This window comes from Camellia sinensis, chromosome 14 (genome assembly GCF_055761805.1).
Source record: "Camellia sinensis isolate YWXY chromosome 14, ASM5576180v1, whole genome shotgun sequence".
Classification (NCBI taxonomy): Eukaryota; Viridiplantae; Streptophyta; class Magnoliopsida; order Ericales; family Theaceae; genus Camellia; species Camellia sinensis.
The window spans coordinates 142,375,031-142,391,995 of record NC_138974.1 but is presented as its reverse complement, the minus strand read 5'-3'; the positions used below and the strand labels follow the sequence as shown (position 1 = coordinate 142,391,995).

General features: G+C 36.0%; 1 protein-coding gene across 1 annotated transcript in view; it reads left to right on the top strand.

The window, feature by feature from the left end:
- Window positions 1-16,965, top strand: part of LOC114319272 (uncharacterized) — a 56,049-nt gene that overhangs the window by 14,519 nt on the left and 24,565 nt on the right. The window contains exons 5-8 of the mRNA XM_082905342.1: window positions 5,334-5,634; window positions 7,814-7,916; window positions 8,013-8,149; window positions 12,956-13,129. Coding sequence (XP_082761468.1) covers window positions 5,334-5,634; window positions 7,814-7,916; window positions 8,013-8,149; window positions 12,956-13,129 — 715 coding nt within the window. The remainder of the gene's footprint in view (window positions 1-5,333; window positions 5,635-7,813; window positions 7,917-8,012; window positions 8,150-12,955; window positions 13,130-16,965) is intronic.

Genomic DNA, 16,965 nt, shown 5'->3' with positions numbered 1-16,965 from the left:
GTTTGGATAGAGTTTTGTAATTAGTTTTCCACAACAAACACAAAACTCTGTAAAGCGCGATTTTTGAATTTTTTTTTTCTTTTTGAAATTTGGCCTAACCGGACGTCCCACCAGTCGTCCGGCCGGTTGACTAGAATAGGGGAATTTTTTTTTTTTTGACATATGTTAATTTTTATATATTTGAATAAAATATATTCTTAATTTTTAAAATTTTTTTTATGTGCTTTAATAGAATTTTGAGTTGTATGTTTGGTTATGAGTTGTAAGTTTTTGTATCAAATATCATATGTCACATCAAAAATTTCCCATTCAATTCAAAATTCTTTTCAAAACTCTTTCACCAAACAAATTTTCCACATTCAAATCATAATTCAAAACTCACAAACTCAAAATACAACTCAATACTCACAAATCATATTTACAAAACTCTACCAAACGCAACCTTAGGCTTTTAGATTTGGTTTTGGAATCAATTTTGTTCTCGACTTAGTTTAAAATCCCTAGACTTGGACTTATCAAAAAATAAAAAATCCGAAACTTAGAATTTTCATACATTTAGGTGCTGTTTGGTAACGTGTACAATTTATTGTTTGTTATTTATAGAAATATCAAGCAAAAGCGTGTTAGGTAGTACACGTGTCTTAAAATTGTTTGGAAAGCAAGTGAAATGGGTGACTGGTGGGAAGTGGTGATTGAAGGTGTTTGTTGACAATCCTGGATTGTGGTCGGATGTGGTTTTTTATCGTGCGAAGGTGGTTATCGGAGGTTGTTGCCTACCATCGAAGGTGAGTAGCGGTAGCCAAAGGTGGTTGCTGACGGTTGGTCGCTAGATATGGTGGTGAAAAGTGGTTTCTAGTAAGAGTATTAGCGAAAGGTGGTGGTGGTTAGTAGTGGTTGGTGGTGGTTGGAGGAGGTCATCGGTGATGGTGTTGGTAATGAGCGCGGTGGGTGGAGGAAGGGAAAAAAAAACTTTTTCTAAACAAAATGAAAATACATACTGTGGGTGAGAGGTGTTAGAGGTGCTCAGTTGTGGGCCTTTATGAAAATGGCAAGCACTTCAATGACTCAATATCCCTGGATCTAAAGGATATGAAGACCAAGGCAACCTTAGAGATAGAGAGGGTGGTAGTGAGAGACCTTGAACACTTACTATTTGTGTACAAGATAGGTTAGTTAGTGCTCTTATCTTGCTATTATTAGTTTGTGATTTTGATGATAGTGTTGATTTGTTGTGGTTGCGTTCATGATACCGTTATATATACTCTAGGAGTGTTGATGCTCAAGGAAGCTATGGACATGTGGCAAGCTCTTGTCGACTCGACAAATAGTGATATTAGTGCTACTGCTATGTTCTACGATTCAAGCCTTTGGGCAAGCTGCATAATAGGAACTCCAGAGGTATAGGAATGATATCTCGGGGATTATATCAAGTGTGAGTGTAAGGTCAACGCCCTCTCTCTAAGTTTGGCCAAGGTGGAGCTGTCATCCTAGGAGAGACAACCAAGCGACTTTGGTGAACCGATGATCTTATCCTTTACTTCACAATCCTCTAATTATCCTGAGTGGGGATGCCTAGGCCTTGCTTCCAACCTAGGCAGCCAAGTGGTCAAGTAGAATGAGTGAGCACATAGGTGAGCCAAGGGCCCAGCCTAGCAGTCAAGTGAACATAGGTTAGTCAAGAGCCCAACTATGTTGTCATTGAGTGAGAATGAGTAGGGAGAGAGTGTTCCCTGTTAGAATGAGGCATAAAGGACCATGGCTATCTAGTGCTCCAAGTGAGTCATGGTGCTGCCAAGTGAGCAAGCTTACCTCCACTACATGAGCCATGTCGAGCTCTTCATATTTTGGCTCATTTGTCTTGGAGCTCCTATGATTGGGCGGCAACTACACTAGTAAACTCCCTACTTGGTTTGCGTGTATGCCTTTTCTTAGGCTAGGCATGCAACCCTAAGGGTTATGGTGTCTTGGGGGTTTGCCATGTGGGGGTGTGATAGTGATTATGTGGCGCCCGTAGGGCTAGCCACGTTTAAGTTCCTGCTGAGTCATTAGTGTGTCTTAGTTGTCTAGAAATAAATAAAGAGAAAATTATATTACTTGAAGTGAAAAGTAGAATTAAACAATATGAAGTTACAGAACCTCGGGATATGCAAAAAACCTTCGATATAGTGAACGTTATTAGTGCATACGCCCCCTAAGTAGGATTAGATGATCAGACTAAGAGAGATTTTTGGAACCAAATGGATAAGGTATTACAGGAGATACCCGTAGAAGAGAACCTAGTTATAGGTGGAGATTTCAACGGCCATGTAGGAATAGATAAAATAGGTTATGAGAGAGTGCATGGTGGGTATGGCTTTGGTGATAGAAATGAGGCTAGAGAGAGTATTTTAGATTTTGCGTTGGCTTCTGACCTGGTGGTGGCCAATACTGTGTATAAGAAGAGAGAAGAACATTTGATAACCTTTAAGAGTGGGTCAATTAGGAGTCAAATATATTACTTTTTAGTAAGAAAAGTGGACCGTCTAAAATGCAGCGATTGTAAGATGATTCTGGGAGAGAGCTTGACGTCTTAACATAGGATTTTGGTACTAGATTTATGCTTTAAAGGGCAATATCGAACTAGGAAGGATAGTGGGCATCGTAGGACGAGATGGTGGGACCTAAAAGGGGATAAACTGGAAATATTTAAGAATAGAATGAATAAAGAAGGTACTTGGGACTTAAAAGATGAGGCTAACACTATGTGAAACTCGATGGCTAATTGTATGAGAAGAATCTCAAGGGAAGTCCTTGGAGAGTCGAAAGGAAAGTGACCCAACTCTAAGGGAACTTGGTGGTGAAGGAAGGAGGTTCAAGAGGTAGTAAAGGCGAAAAAATAGTGCTTTAAAAAGTGGCAGAAGGATAGAATTGAGGAAAATCATAAGAGTTACAGATTGGCTAATAAGGAGGCCAAAAAAGTAGTGAAAGGCTAAGTTGAAAGCCTATGATGACCTATACATTAGACTAGGTAGTGAGGAGGGAGATAAAAGAATATACAAACTTGCTAAGATAAGAGGGAGGAAAACAAGATATGTTAATTAAGTTAAGTGTATCAAGAGTAAGGACTCTAAAATGTTGGTGAAGGATGAAGAGATTAAGGAGAGGTGGAAGAACTATTTTGAGAAGTTGTTAAATGAGGAACATGGAGGAAGGTCGAAAGGGGAGGAAGTAGCTAGTAATAAGGAAAACCAAGACTACAGGTTCTATCGCAAGATTAAGAAATTTGAAGTGGAGATTGCGCTTAAAAAGATGAAATCAAATAAGACTTTAGGACCTGATGATATCTCGAAATGTTTGGGTAAGAAGGGGGTTGCTTGGTTGACTAGGTTATTTAGTAAGATTTTGTTGACTAGGAAAATGCCAGAGTGGAGGAAGAGTATTTTAGTACCAATTTATAGGAATAAAGGAGATTTCCAGAATTGCAACCATAGAGGAATCAAGCTGATGCATAGTCGATTGTGAGATATAATAGTGGTGAGAAACAATTTGGATTTATGTGTGGTAGGTCAACAATCTTGAGAAAGCATATGATAGAGTACTTCGGGATATAATCTCTTGGGTGCTAGAGAGCAAAGGGGTGACAAAATGTTACATTGATGTGATTAGGGACATGTATGACGGTGTGGTGACAACTATTAGATTGCCTGCTGGTGAGAAAAGTGAATTTTCAATTATTGTGAGGTGACACCAAGAATCAACCTTAAGTCCTTATCTTTTTGTTTTAGTTATGGATTAGTTGACGAGAAATATTCAAGTTGATGTGCCATGGTGTATGTTTTTTACAAATGATATCGTGTTAGTGGAAGAGACTAGAGAAGGAGTTAATACTAAGTTGGAGACTTGGAAAGAAGCACTTGAATCTAAAGAATTTAGGATAAGTATAACTAAGATAGAGTATATGGAGTGTAATTTTAGTAATAGTATCAATGGAAGTAGAGGAGAAGTGAAGATTGAGAACCAAGAACTACCTAAGAGTGAGCATTTTCGTTATTTAGGATTGATTATCACAACAGCTGGGGAGATTGGAGCGGATATGGTCTATAGAATTAAGACGGGATGGCTTAAGTGGAGGAGTGCGCTTGGGGTATTATGTGATAAAAGTACCCACTAGACTAAAAAAAAAGTTCTATAGAATGATTATTAGCCCAGCGATGTTGTATGAAACGGAATGTTGGGCAACTAAGAAACATGTAGATAAGATGAGTGTTGTTGAGATGAGGATGTTACGGTGGATGTGTGGCAAGCCTAGAAAAGGCAGAGTTAGGAATGAGTATATTCGTGAATGGGTAGGAGTAGTACTGATAGAAGATAAGTTGAGAGAGAATAGATTGAGATGGTTTGGTCATATACAATGGAAACCAACAAAGACAATAATGAAAAAATGCGATACAGTGACGGTAGATGTAAGTGTTAGGAGGTAGACCTAGATTGACGTGGGCTATGTAGTAAATAGAGATATGAATCTTCTGAATTTGACTAACCAAATGGCCGTTGATAGAGTCGAGTGGAGAAGAATGATTCATATAGCTAACTCCATTTGATGAGACTTAAAACTTGGTTTGGTTTATGGTTTGAAGTTGAAGTGGAACCCATTATTCTCATTAATAAAACATAGTTCTGCACTAGAACTACTTGCCTAGTCTATCAAACTGTGATGAATATTTTTAAGGTAGGCTTGGTTTGATATTCTCTTATTGAGAGATGTGTGCCCTTTGGGCTGCGGGTACCCAGGGATATGTGTAATGAGCTTTACTGAAATATCTATTGTTTTTGGTGATAAAACACTTGCAAAAAATGTAATACAAAAGTGGCTTGTTGAATTCACTGGTTCTGTTACTGTCTTGCTGTGTAATGTCATAGAAATTTATATGCTAGGTGGGAAAATTTGTTTGCCAACTTGCTCTAAAAGTTATGGTAAGGCTTAGGGTTCTAATAATGATTCTTGGTTGAGAGCAAGACCCTCATCTTTGTCTTAGCAGTGATGATGTAATGATTTGTCCTAGTAAAAGAATAGAAACTACTATGAATTGTTTGAGATGAAAGTCAACTCCAAGATGTTATCATTATGCTATCAGACCAATTCAATTCTCTGAAGCAATCTGAGAAACATCATGTATTGTGTGCCTTAAATTTTTTTTTTTTGATTACGTTGAATCTCTTGTTAGAATATTAGTAGTTCAGTCGTTGCATTAGTTCTGTCATCGTTGCATGCATGTGTTGACTCAGAAATCCTTTTGACAACTTTATCCTATGCTTATATTTGTTTTCCTAATGTTTGATATTTTTAGTTGTAGCACTTTGCAGGGGGGATTTGAGTTGCCAACTCGCCTTTCAGTGGCTGCTGCTGATTGCATTTTAGCTCTCACTGAGGCATTGACAAAAAAGGATCTAGTTTCTGACGGGTCAGATGATAGGCTGAAACCATCTAATCCAAATTTATCATTCCTGCCAATTACTTCGGCACCTGCTGCTTTCGTTGAGAAGAAAGTGAAACCAACTAATAGATCTCCTGATGTGTTAAACAACATGGAGATGAAGTTGTTGCTTTGGGATCATTTAGATGAACTTATTATTCTTGTGCAGAGACTCGATGCTGTATCTTCCTAACTTATCTACTATATATATAAATATATATATTTTGAGATCTCTTTCGAATTTGTTATCATTAGGTCCCATTTACTTTAAAATTTGTAGAAGTTGATTTGAGGTTCTTTTCATTTGCTGGCATAAAAATAGAATAACTGAGGATAAAATTGAGAAGAGAAGGGAAGGAACTGTGAGATAGCTTTCTCTCAGCACATTCAATAATTTAACTGTCTGGGTGGAATTGAAGGTGTATATATGTGTAGGTAATGTAAGAATTTAAATAAAAAATTTACTTCACATTAGAATGAAAAGGAAACAAAACCAAAATCTTGCCATTGCATTTGATTGTTTTATATTGCCAAGTATGTGAATGCTTGTTCAAGTTTGAGAGCTGCCACATTGTGTAAATATTGCATAGTTTTGTGATGGAGTTTGAAGTTCTAGTTCTATCAGTTTAGGAAATTTAGTTTCTTTTGAAGTCTATTTCATTCTGTTGTCCTAATTTAATTTGGATTGGTGTTTTGCAAAAAGTATTTCCATGGGGCTTGATGTAATGACATTGATCAGGTCAGATTTGAAATTGAATCGAATTACAAGGAATTTTTCAGCAGTCTCCTTCCTTTCACTGTTAGGTTTTTACACCAGTTAGGTTTGTTCCCCATCTTCCCCTCCCAGCACTGTGCATTAACAGGACCAGCATTTCATAATAGCCTTTATCAGCATAACGTAATACCCTTATTTTTTAATAATCATTTCTTTCATCACTCCTAACAGATTTTGATTAATGAAAACTAAAAAGGAATGAGCGTACATATTCAAAGATTATATTTTTTGATTGGCAGTTCAAAGTATTAGCTTGTTGACCACTGACTCATCTAAAAGCTTAAGCTATTATAGGGAGGGCCAACTTTATTATTTATATTATATTCTTAACACACCCCCCATGTGTGGCCAAACTCTTCTTCATAAGTGGGGCAAGCAAATACAAGTTTTTTTGTTTTTGTTTTCTTTCCTTCAAAGAATTGGGTAGACGGTGACATTTGAACTCAGGTTCTATTGCCTCCTCTGATACTATATTAGATTGTTAACCACTGACTCATCTAAAAGCTTAAGCTATTAGAGAGAGGGGCAAACTATTCTCAACACAAAGATTGTATTGGCTATAAAGATGCACATATCTTTATGCTTTATTGCCTCTGCTTTTGACCTTTTTGTTGACACTTCAAATACTATTCAAGGGTGGATATGCATTTTCCTCACTAATTCCATTATAAAATAAATGGTAAAAGTAAATTTATGGGAGATGAACACCTTAATGACGAAGAACTCGTTCAATTTGAATGCTTAACTGAAGGTAGATATAAGATAATGAAGTTGTTTAAGTTACAGTTGTAAATTATGACAACCTACTTCTGTTCAAGAAATTAAGTGAAAAGAAGTCTAGGAGCCATAATCTAGGAATATTGGATTCTAGTATGCTACGTGGAAATCAAAAGCTTGCTGTGCTCCTGTTTGATTCAACTCATTCTAGTCTTCTCTTGCCACTGATTTTTGACTAGGCTTGGATCATTTTGGACATAATCCAAAGGCTATCTGTTCCTTTGAATTAGACAAGACCCCTGTTCATCACTCTCAGTATGATGGAAAATAAGCTAATTTTGTTCCCTGTTATTTACAGAAATACCGTTATTTCACCTCTTCATCATTTTTTCAATGGAACCAAGGGTTTTCATTGTCTTGAATTTTCCCAGCCTTTTGGTGACAACTTGAGATAAGTTGGATTTAAAAAAATAAATAAAAATAAAAATGATTACAAGTTCTGTATGTTTGCTGAATATTATAACTGACTAGGGTTCTTCATTATGTGTTTGAAAAGGGTGTGCAATCTCTTCTTGGAAAAACCTTGTACTATCTCTAGTTTTGTGATCTTTTTTGTGTGTTATCTTCACTTGCTTTCGATTTATATCAGTAGTTATTTATGGATGCTTGGAGCTATGAGTTTTCTGATTTCAGAATCCAGATGGCTCTTACTATAAGAATTGAAAGAATTCACACAGTATAAATGTATGTTGGGTTTGAATTGCTTCCTGAATAAATGCAACTTTCTGCGGAATGTAATTTGATTTCCTGTTTGAGCTACTGAAAGCTTAACACATGAATAACATTTTTAGTAATTCATGTTATGCAGTGGAGCAGAAAAAGCCGTTCTTTACATGCATACGGGTTGGAGAAAGTGCTTAAGTGGTTGCAAGGCACAAAAGGGCATTATGTGCACATTCAAACTGAGGCTGGTGTTATTCTCATCACATGCCAAAGTATTTCATAGTCTGTAGTTTTTGTTAATTATCTCTCCAAGATGATATGCTTGTTTTTGAAATGAAAGGCAGGTTCACAAATGCACAAGACTGGAGTTTTGCTTCTCTCTTCTCGTTGGAAACATTATGGCATGTTGATGCACTTGGAAGACTACAAATTTTATCAGCAGTACAAAGAATTGGTGGACCAGTACCTGTCTGGGATTCAGGTGATCTTTAAGAAGTAATATTCTTGTTATATAGTTATGTTCTATTGACTTTGAACTAGCTAGAGAAGCATGATGTTGCTATTTGATGTTTTGTTACATGCATGCTTGTCAATTATTTTTTTTTTCTTTCCCTTTTGATATTGCTATTTGATGTTTGCTACATATAGGCTTATGGGAATCTATGAATGGTCTAAAGTATGCTATAAAATTCTAAAATATACAAAAAATTTTTTGGATGCATCGTCAGTTGGAATCGTCTGATGCTGGATTCATATCATATGATATGATACAATTCGGCAAGGTTTCCATTCGAACAGGTAGAGTGAACCCTAAATTTTTAATTTTAACAATTTAAACCCTGCATTTTACATGCAACTCAATTCACCCCACCTGTGCAAGTTTGTTTATTATAACCAATGGAGAAAGGATAAGTTAGTCTTTTTACCTATCATCCTATGAATTTGTCAATTTACACTCTTTTTTCAATTATTATTATTATTATTATTTTTTTTTGATAAGTACACTCTTTTTTTAATTATTAAAATCACTTCCCAAACTTTTGTTCATACCCACATTTACAAATAATTTTCCATAATGTTTTTCCTTCCCCTTCCCAATCTCCCTTACCGCCCACCCCCAGCCTCTCTTTTTTTTCCGTCACACCTCATCCTAATGCCTCCCCATTGTGCTTTTCACATCATCCCTACCACTACCGCTCCCACTCTTTTTCTCTATAGCCTCCAACTCCTTTCACCCCCACCATAACCACTCTATGTCCACTGAGTCGCCAGAAATGGAGCCTCTTCCCACCCTCTGCCTCCCCTTTTCCAATGTCTCCCCATGGATTCCTTTTCCTAGTCTCTCCCTCCCATTAGTGTTCGTTGGTAACATCGAGATGGGAATCAATATAGCCTCACAACGAATTACAACCAAATCACACATACACACACAAACACACACGTATGTAGATAGATCTGTTTTAAGAGAAGTAATTAATACATAGATATGAAGATCTTGAGTATGAACCTTTTGATCCTTTGGTGCATGACCTTTTGTAGCTAGTTTGTCAGGATTGAAGTTGTTGACGTCAAGATATGAGGATCTTAGATTGAAAGAGGATATCTAGGATACATTGGAGGCAATTGGAGAGAGGCGGTTTGGGTTTGGTGGAGGCAATTGGTTGTGGTGTGGGTGTGGCAAAAATTGGTGGAGTTGGTGGTGGTGGTATAGTAGAGATGTCATTGGTGATGGTGATGGTGATGATATGGGTGTGGTAGAGATAGTGGACGGTGGGCGGTTGGTGGTGTGGGTGAATGGAGGAGAGGATGGGTGGAAGCAGAGTAGACTAGAACTAAACTAGTTTATTTTCTTTCACATATTAGTAAGCTAGATTTAGGATAAACAGAACTAAGACAGAATATATGGAGTATAATTTTAGTAGCAGTAACAATGGAAGCATAGTAGAAGTGAAGATTGAGAACCAAAAATTACTTAAGAGTGAACATTTTCGTTATTTAGGATCGATTATCACAACGGCTGGGCAGATTGTAGCAGATGTGATTCATAGAATCAAGGCGGGGTGGCTTAGGTGGAGGAGTGCGTCTGGGGTACTGTGCGATAAATGAGTACCCACTAGACTAAAAGGAAAGTTCGATAGAATGACTATTATATCCGCGATGTTGTATGGGACGGAATATTGGGCAACTAAGAAACAATATGTAGATAAAATGTGTTGCTGAGATGAGAATGCTAAGTGGATGTGTGGCAAAACTAGAAAAAACAGAACTAGGAATAAGTATGTTCGTGAATGGGTAGGAGTATTACTGATAGATGATAAGTTGAAAGAGAATAGATTGAGATGGTTTGATTATATATAACGGAGACCAACAGATGCAGTAGTGAAGAGATACAATACTGTGACAGTAGATAGAAGTGTTAGTGCAAGGGGCTGACCTAAATTGACGTGAGCTAGTGTAGTAAATAGAGAAATAAATCTCCTAAATTTGACTAACCAAATGGCCGTTGATGGAGTCATGTGGAGAAGGATTCATGTAGCCAACCCTATTTGATAGGACTTAAGGTTTGGTTTGGTTGGGTTTATTGGTAGGCCAACTTTTATCAACCTTAGCATTTCTTGCTGGCATTCCAAGTCAGTCTCCAAGTGGGCCCTCTTGCCCTATCATGACCTTGGCTTTTTAGAGGATTCCACTCATGTGTCATAGGACTTGTAGCTTGGCAATTCACCAGGTGGATTTGTTTATCCTTTGAGTTTCGTGTGTCTTCTTGGATAGTTATAGTAGCCCATATGCACAAGATGTACCTTGTGCTGGGGTGGGGGAAGCATTGGAGTGACTGTTTAGTCCATGGTCCATTCGATGGTTGGTGCAGGGCCAAAAATTGGAACAAATCGATTCTGCTTGTTCCCATCCTTCGCTTCAGGTGTACACACTAACCCTGCCCAAAAGCCCCTCTCTTTACGATGTCCAATGAACAGCCCTAATAATCCAATGATGTCATGCCACCAGGACTCCAATCTCATCACAAATATGTCACAAATTTAGCTTTATGTGTGCTGGTGCCAAATATATGGGGGAAAGCATGTTTAAGTTGAACATCCCAAGGCCAAAAAGTTCATGTCAAATCAACATCTATGATCATGACCTGCTGAGAATCCAACATGCTTCTTGACTCAGCACAAAATTGTCAGATCCCTTCCTCATCCCTGCAATGATTCGACTAGATTTTTCCAGTTCCCAAATGCTCATATTCTTCTACTCATTGAATCTTTGTTGCATCTAATCAGGTATAAATCGTTAGGTGTGGGTGTGGTTCTTGGTAAGGATCCCATAAAAATGTTAGTTGTGGATTCAAGGTGTTAGACATTTATGTAGTGCTTAGAGCATGCTATGTCATGTCGCATCCACTCTTACAGTGTAGACAATGAGTTGGTGTCTGTGTTCAGCCACTTAATGGAATTTCACTATCTTGTATAAGTTCTGGCATTCTATGCAGACTGGAATGCATTTCAATGTAGGTAATTTCTTTCAGCAATTTCTACAACAGTATTTAAAACCTTTGGAAAAATTTGTGCTGGCATGTTACCAACATACAAGGATCCAGCCAGCTGATTGCATTCTTAAAGCATATTACTAACTTATTGAATATGGAAAGGTGGTATTGGCCTTGTTTGGGAAGTTGGCTATATTTTAGTAGGCTATTTTAATTTTTGACTATTTTAGTAGGTTAAAATTTTTGGGCTTGTTTGGTTTGTTTTTGAAAAAAAATTTGGGGAGAGAGTTTAGAAATTTTTTTGGTTTGTTTGGTTGTATATTTTGAAAGTAGTTTTGGAGTTTGGGAGTTTGGGATGATTTGATATTTTGTTGTAATTGAGTAGATGTGTGTGAGAGAAAAAGTGATTGAGAATGAGAGAGGAGAGAGAAAAAGTGATTGATTGATGTGTAAGAGAGAGTGATTTTGGAAATTTTTTGAGAAAAATCTCAAACCAAATAATTTTTTGGAATTTTTTTTCTAAAACTCATCTCTCAAAGCTAAACCAAACATACCCTTTGTGTTTGGGAAGATTGTTGGGTTTTTTTGTAGTTGAATGTGTTGTTTGTGAGAGAAAAAGTGAAATGATTATGGATTTGATGTGACATTTTGTCTTATTAGCTATTTTAGCCTATTTTGTTTTTTTTGTGAATTTTAGCCTAAACCCACTAATTGTAGCCTTTGCCAAACAAGGCCATTGTTTGTGCACCTCTTTTAGCAAGGAATCGAGGATCAACACTAGGTAGTGATTTAATGGGGACTGGCACTCCTTGGCAAAGAGAAATTTTACCATTCAACCATGGTATATAGTATTATCAGGAGCTTTTCTATACACCACTTTCTCTCAATTCACACTTTTTTTTTTCTTCTTTTTTAATTTTTTTAATTTTTATATAAATAATTATTTGGATATCAACTTCCAACCAAAATTACATGATTTGGAAATTAACTTCCAAACTGATGGTTCGGCTACAACTTTAGTTTGGAAGTTGATTTCCGAACCATATATTTTCATTTAGAAGTTGATTTCCGAACCATATAGCTTTGTTTGATATTTGAACTAAAAATGGTGTGTGAACTGAGAAAAGTGATGTGTGGAAATAAAAGCTCGTGTTATGTGTCTTGTTTTTGTTATATAATATTGATTCCAATTTTTCTACTTGGAATTGATATCAACAAAGAAAGGGGAAAAGCAAGGCATTGGCACTGAACCACATTTCTGATCCTGAATTGGTGATAGACAATATAGTTGATATGATTAATTATGATCTGAAGATCTAGTGTCACTTACTTGATGTCCTAGATTAGGCAATCAGATTTCATTTTATAATATAATGTTACCACCTATGAAGCACTGGTATTCTAAAAATATTGCTGTACAAGTATCAGGTACTTACTAGGTGCGGGTATGCGTACTGGTATGGCTACGCGCGTATCGGGTACGTCGTGTACATACTAGGTACATCGTATACGGTCTGGGGAAGTTGGGGGTATGCGGTGGGTACTATTGTTTTGAACTTTGATTTGTAGGTGGGATGTTTAGTTATAAATTTTTAAAAAATAAAAATAAATAAATAAATATTTGACGTACCTTAGTTGTATCCGTACGTTATTTTTTTTTAGATTTTAGCGTATCGGCATATCCGTATTGTACCCGTACTGGTATCTGTACCAGCACCAGTGCTTCATAGGTTATCACATGTGTACTATTATGATTTTGGTTGATGAAGTTCAGTTGCTGATAAGCCTTATATGCAGTTTTATGCTGGCAATTACACTGAAGAGCATACTGAGAATAAAGAAAGTGGAGTAGAGACTATAAAGTTTTTCCTAAATTGTCTATCCCTTTTATTGGGGCGTTTTGATGGCAAGCAATTTGAAAATGCAATGTCAGAAGATGGGCTGCGGATATCTCGTGTTCTCATATCACAGGTAGCTATTGTTCAAATTCTTAAATAGATATGCTGCAGTAATTTTCTTATTAGAGTCATCAAATTGCATTCGTTACATCGTAATAGATATCAAAGCTTTCATGTGACAAAAGTTCTTATAAATGGCTTTGAACATTCAAAGTTTTCATGTGACCAAGCTTCTTATAAATGGCTTTGAGTTTCTTGATTAACGCATTGCCATGCCTATTCCATCTCTTGTCTTTTCTTTTTTTGTTTTGTTTTGTTTTTGTCAGTTCTTATTTCAATAGCTGTTTGAGGGACAGTGAATGTAGTTGAACAGTTGAACTTTTTGTGAATCAAACACGTGTAATCATAATTTTTTGTACTCGTGTAGATTCTTTTAACAATATTGTGTTGATCTTTGTGATGCTGGTTTTGATTTTACCTTATTGCACTTTTTGTTGAGCAATGGAGGTAGATAACAAAATAGCCACTTAATTTAGTACACCTTTGAAAATTATTGACCCTATCCCAATTTGTGATAAAAATCAAATTGGTACATGTTAGTGGTGGTTGATCGTATCTTCACTGAGGAGGTATTTCTTGACATTACACCTACATTCAAACGCAGTGTTGGGAGTAGATGGATGGACTAGTTTAAACAGGTGATGGTGGGTCAATACGATATAACGAAATGTAAACAGAAACAATGAAGGGTGGAAAAGAAGGATGGAGTGTTCTGGATGCTAGACACTGATTAAATGAAGAATATGCAATCCTTGAGTTTCAGTGCTGGCAAGTTTGAAATAATTACATTGATATTATTTAAGAATTTACTGAAAAAATGCTAAATGCTAATAGAATGGTGGTAGTGCTTGGCCCATTAACAGAAAAATTTAGTTTGGCAATCTAAGAGGACCATACATTGGTAGGTAGCTTGAGTTTAAGAAAACATCAATGACAAACAGCGTGGTGGGCTTTACAGAGTGCGAGCATTACAGTGAACACTGAAAAACAAAGTTCCTGGAAAATGAGCTATGTATAACAGTGCCTCCAAGAGTAATTCATTGTATCTTTTACGAGCCCTCGAGTTAGAAGAAAAGAAAGAGACAACTAGAGGTTTAAATTTTGTTAGCTGTACAAAATATGGTGAGTTAACGTTTTTATGAAGATTAGAACAAGCTTGCTTCCTAATCTTGCTTTAGTGTTATATGATATCATTTTTGAAACTTAAATCACCCAAAAAGATATCATTTTTCAAAGGTGAGGTTTTGATAAGCATGCTGGTTGTTGCTGAATGGTATTGATGGATGGATATACTACTACAAACTATAAATGTGGATTGAGGCCTATGAAGCACAGGTACTTCGAAAATGATGCCGTACTCGTATTGGGTACTTACCGGGTACTGGTATGTGTACCAATAGGGTTGCATGCGTACTGGGTACTCAAAATACGTACCGAGTACTTGTTATATATTTTTTGGCAGTTGGGTACTCCGTTGGTACTTTGTGGATAACAGATGGGTACATCGGGGGTGCATCAAGTTATGGAATATTGGTGGAGATACGTTTAATTTATCATAAAGTTCTGATTTCCTTGAATTACAAATTCTTTACTTGATGTGCTAGAAATGAAAGATGTATTATTCAATGATGAAGTTAATGAAAGTAAAAATTGAAACTTGAAGTTTCTAAATTTTGCTTAGCTTGCTTTTGGAATGAAAATTTGTTTTGTAATTTCTCCTATTTAATGGCATTAACATAGCTTGTGAACTTTGCTTTGGTATTGGTATTGTTGAATTGTGATTTCTCTTTTTGTTTTGTAATTTCTCTTTTTAGTTTTGGTATTGAACTTTGATTTGTAGGTTGAATCTCAAACTATAAATTATAAAAAATAAAAAAATTATTGACGTACCCTAGCTATACCCATATCCTATTTTTTTTAGGTCTTGCCGCATTGACGTACCAGTATCCGTACCCGTACTAGTACCTGTACCCGCACCAGTACCTGTACCCGCACCCTCTGCTTCATAGATAGATGGTACAGGAACTTGAAGATGTGTGCATAATGTTTAATGTCATCCATATTGAAATGAATTGTGCAACATGTAAAACCGTGGGTTGGATTTGGACAAGAAGGATGAAATCAAGAGTAAATGATTCTGAACACAAAGAAACCAGGGATTTTGGTGGCACATAGTGATGCTGAACAAATATCAAGAAACTCATTCAACAAACTAATTGATCCCAAAACTGGAAATTATGGAGAATTGATCCAAAGAAAAATAAAAAGTTCTAAGAAGAATAAGAAGAGTGAAGCACATGGGTCAAAACCCTAATCTCACAGAAACGGCCACAACCAATATCAATATTCCATAGCTAACCTAAAAATATTCCATAAAGCCATATATAGGCAACTTAGAAAACCCTAGTTATGTTTATAAAAAATAGGACACTAACCTAATAAATCCCTAAATTAAAAAACTTATAAATAAATAAAATTACAGAATCTTCAATTTTTCTGTCCAACGCCTTTTCGTTTCCCAGCACATAGTCTTTTTGTGACTTCAGGGATGATTGGTGTGTACCAATGGAGTGATGCAAGATTAACCAGGAACTTGGATTTGACAGGTAGAGTGATCCAAGATAGCTGATAAACTGATGTAGGATGAGTAGAGACAGCAACAAATTAGGCTTTTGGGTTTGATTTTAAATGGGTTTTATAGCCGAAATCGCAATACGAATCTATGTTACATGGACTCGGGTACGGGTGTTGGGTGTTGGTATGTATTTAGAGGTCGGACTCATCAACTCATAAATTTAAGAATACATGGACTTAGAAAAAAAATGTCATATTTTTATATTTTTAATCAAGTATGTGAGATAAAATGGTGTTGTATGTTTCTAATAGTGTTAAAAAGATATTTATAACAATTACACAATAATATGTACATATAACAATAGTGTTATATACAATTATATAAGAAGTATCCGACACATATCCCATACTCTTGTCCAAGTGTCGGATGCCCGACACGGGTATTTGATTTATTTTGAAGAGTCCGTGTAACATAGATAAGAATATAGGGTTTTGAAGAATTTGTATGGGGGTAATAAAGGGGTGAGCGTTTAAGGGGACATGCAAGTGTATTTGCTTATTAATTTGCTTAAAGAGTCTGTGTAAATTTGTATGGGGTAATAAATGTGCAAGTTTATTTGCTTATTTATTTATTGATAGTTAATTTAACTATTGTTATATTATCTTATTAATCCTTACTTCTATGTAGTTATAGGGGACATGCATGATAAAATGAAGATATGTCAATTTGATGAATTCTATTACTTTAGCTTACTATGTTATTTTTATAAAAAAACTAAGCAAAGTATTGTAAAAATATTCTATTTATCCTCGCAATTATATTATATTATGATGTTATGCAAGAAATGATACAATTATAATTTTGTAAAAGGAGTAATATGTGACTTAGAACATTTGATACTTAAAAATTAATTAAGAAGTGTCCGATAATATGTGACTTGGAGCATCCGATACCTCAAAACTAAGTATCCGATACTTCAAAATTAATTAAGAAGTATTTGATACTTTTAGTAAGTATCTGATACATATCCGTAAGTATTCAAGGAGTATCGGTATCCGATATGGATACGTCTTCCTATTTGAAGTATCCGTGCTTCATAGGTTTCTGGGAATCACTCCTAGAGGCCTTCGGCATCACACTTAGGGTTTGATTGTATCACACAATCTATAAGAAAGTTTCAAGTCTCTGAATATTCTATATAATATCAATTCTACTAAATTAGAAGCATTACATGATTTTATATAGATTTTAAAGACTTCCTATTTCAACTTTAA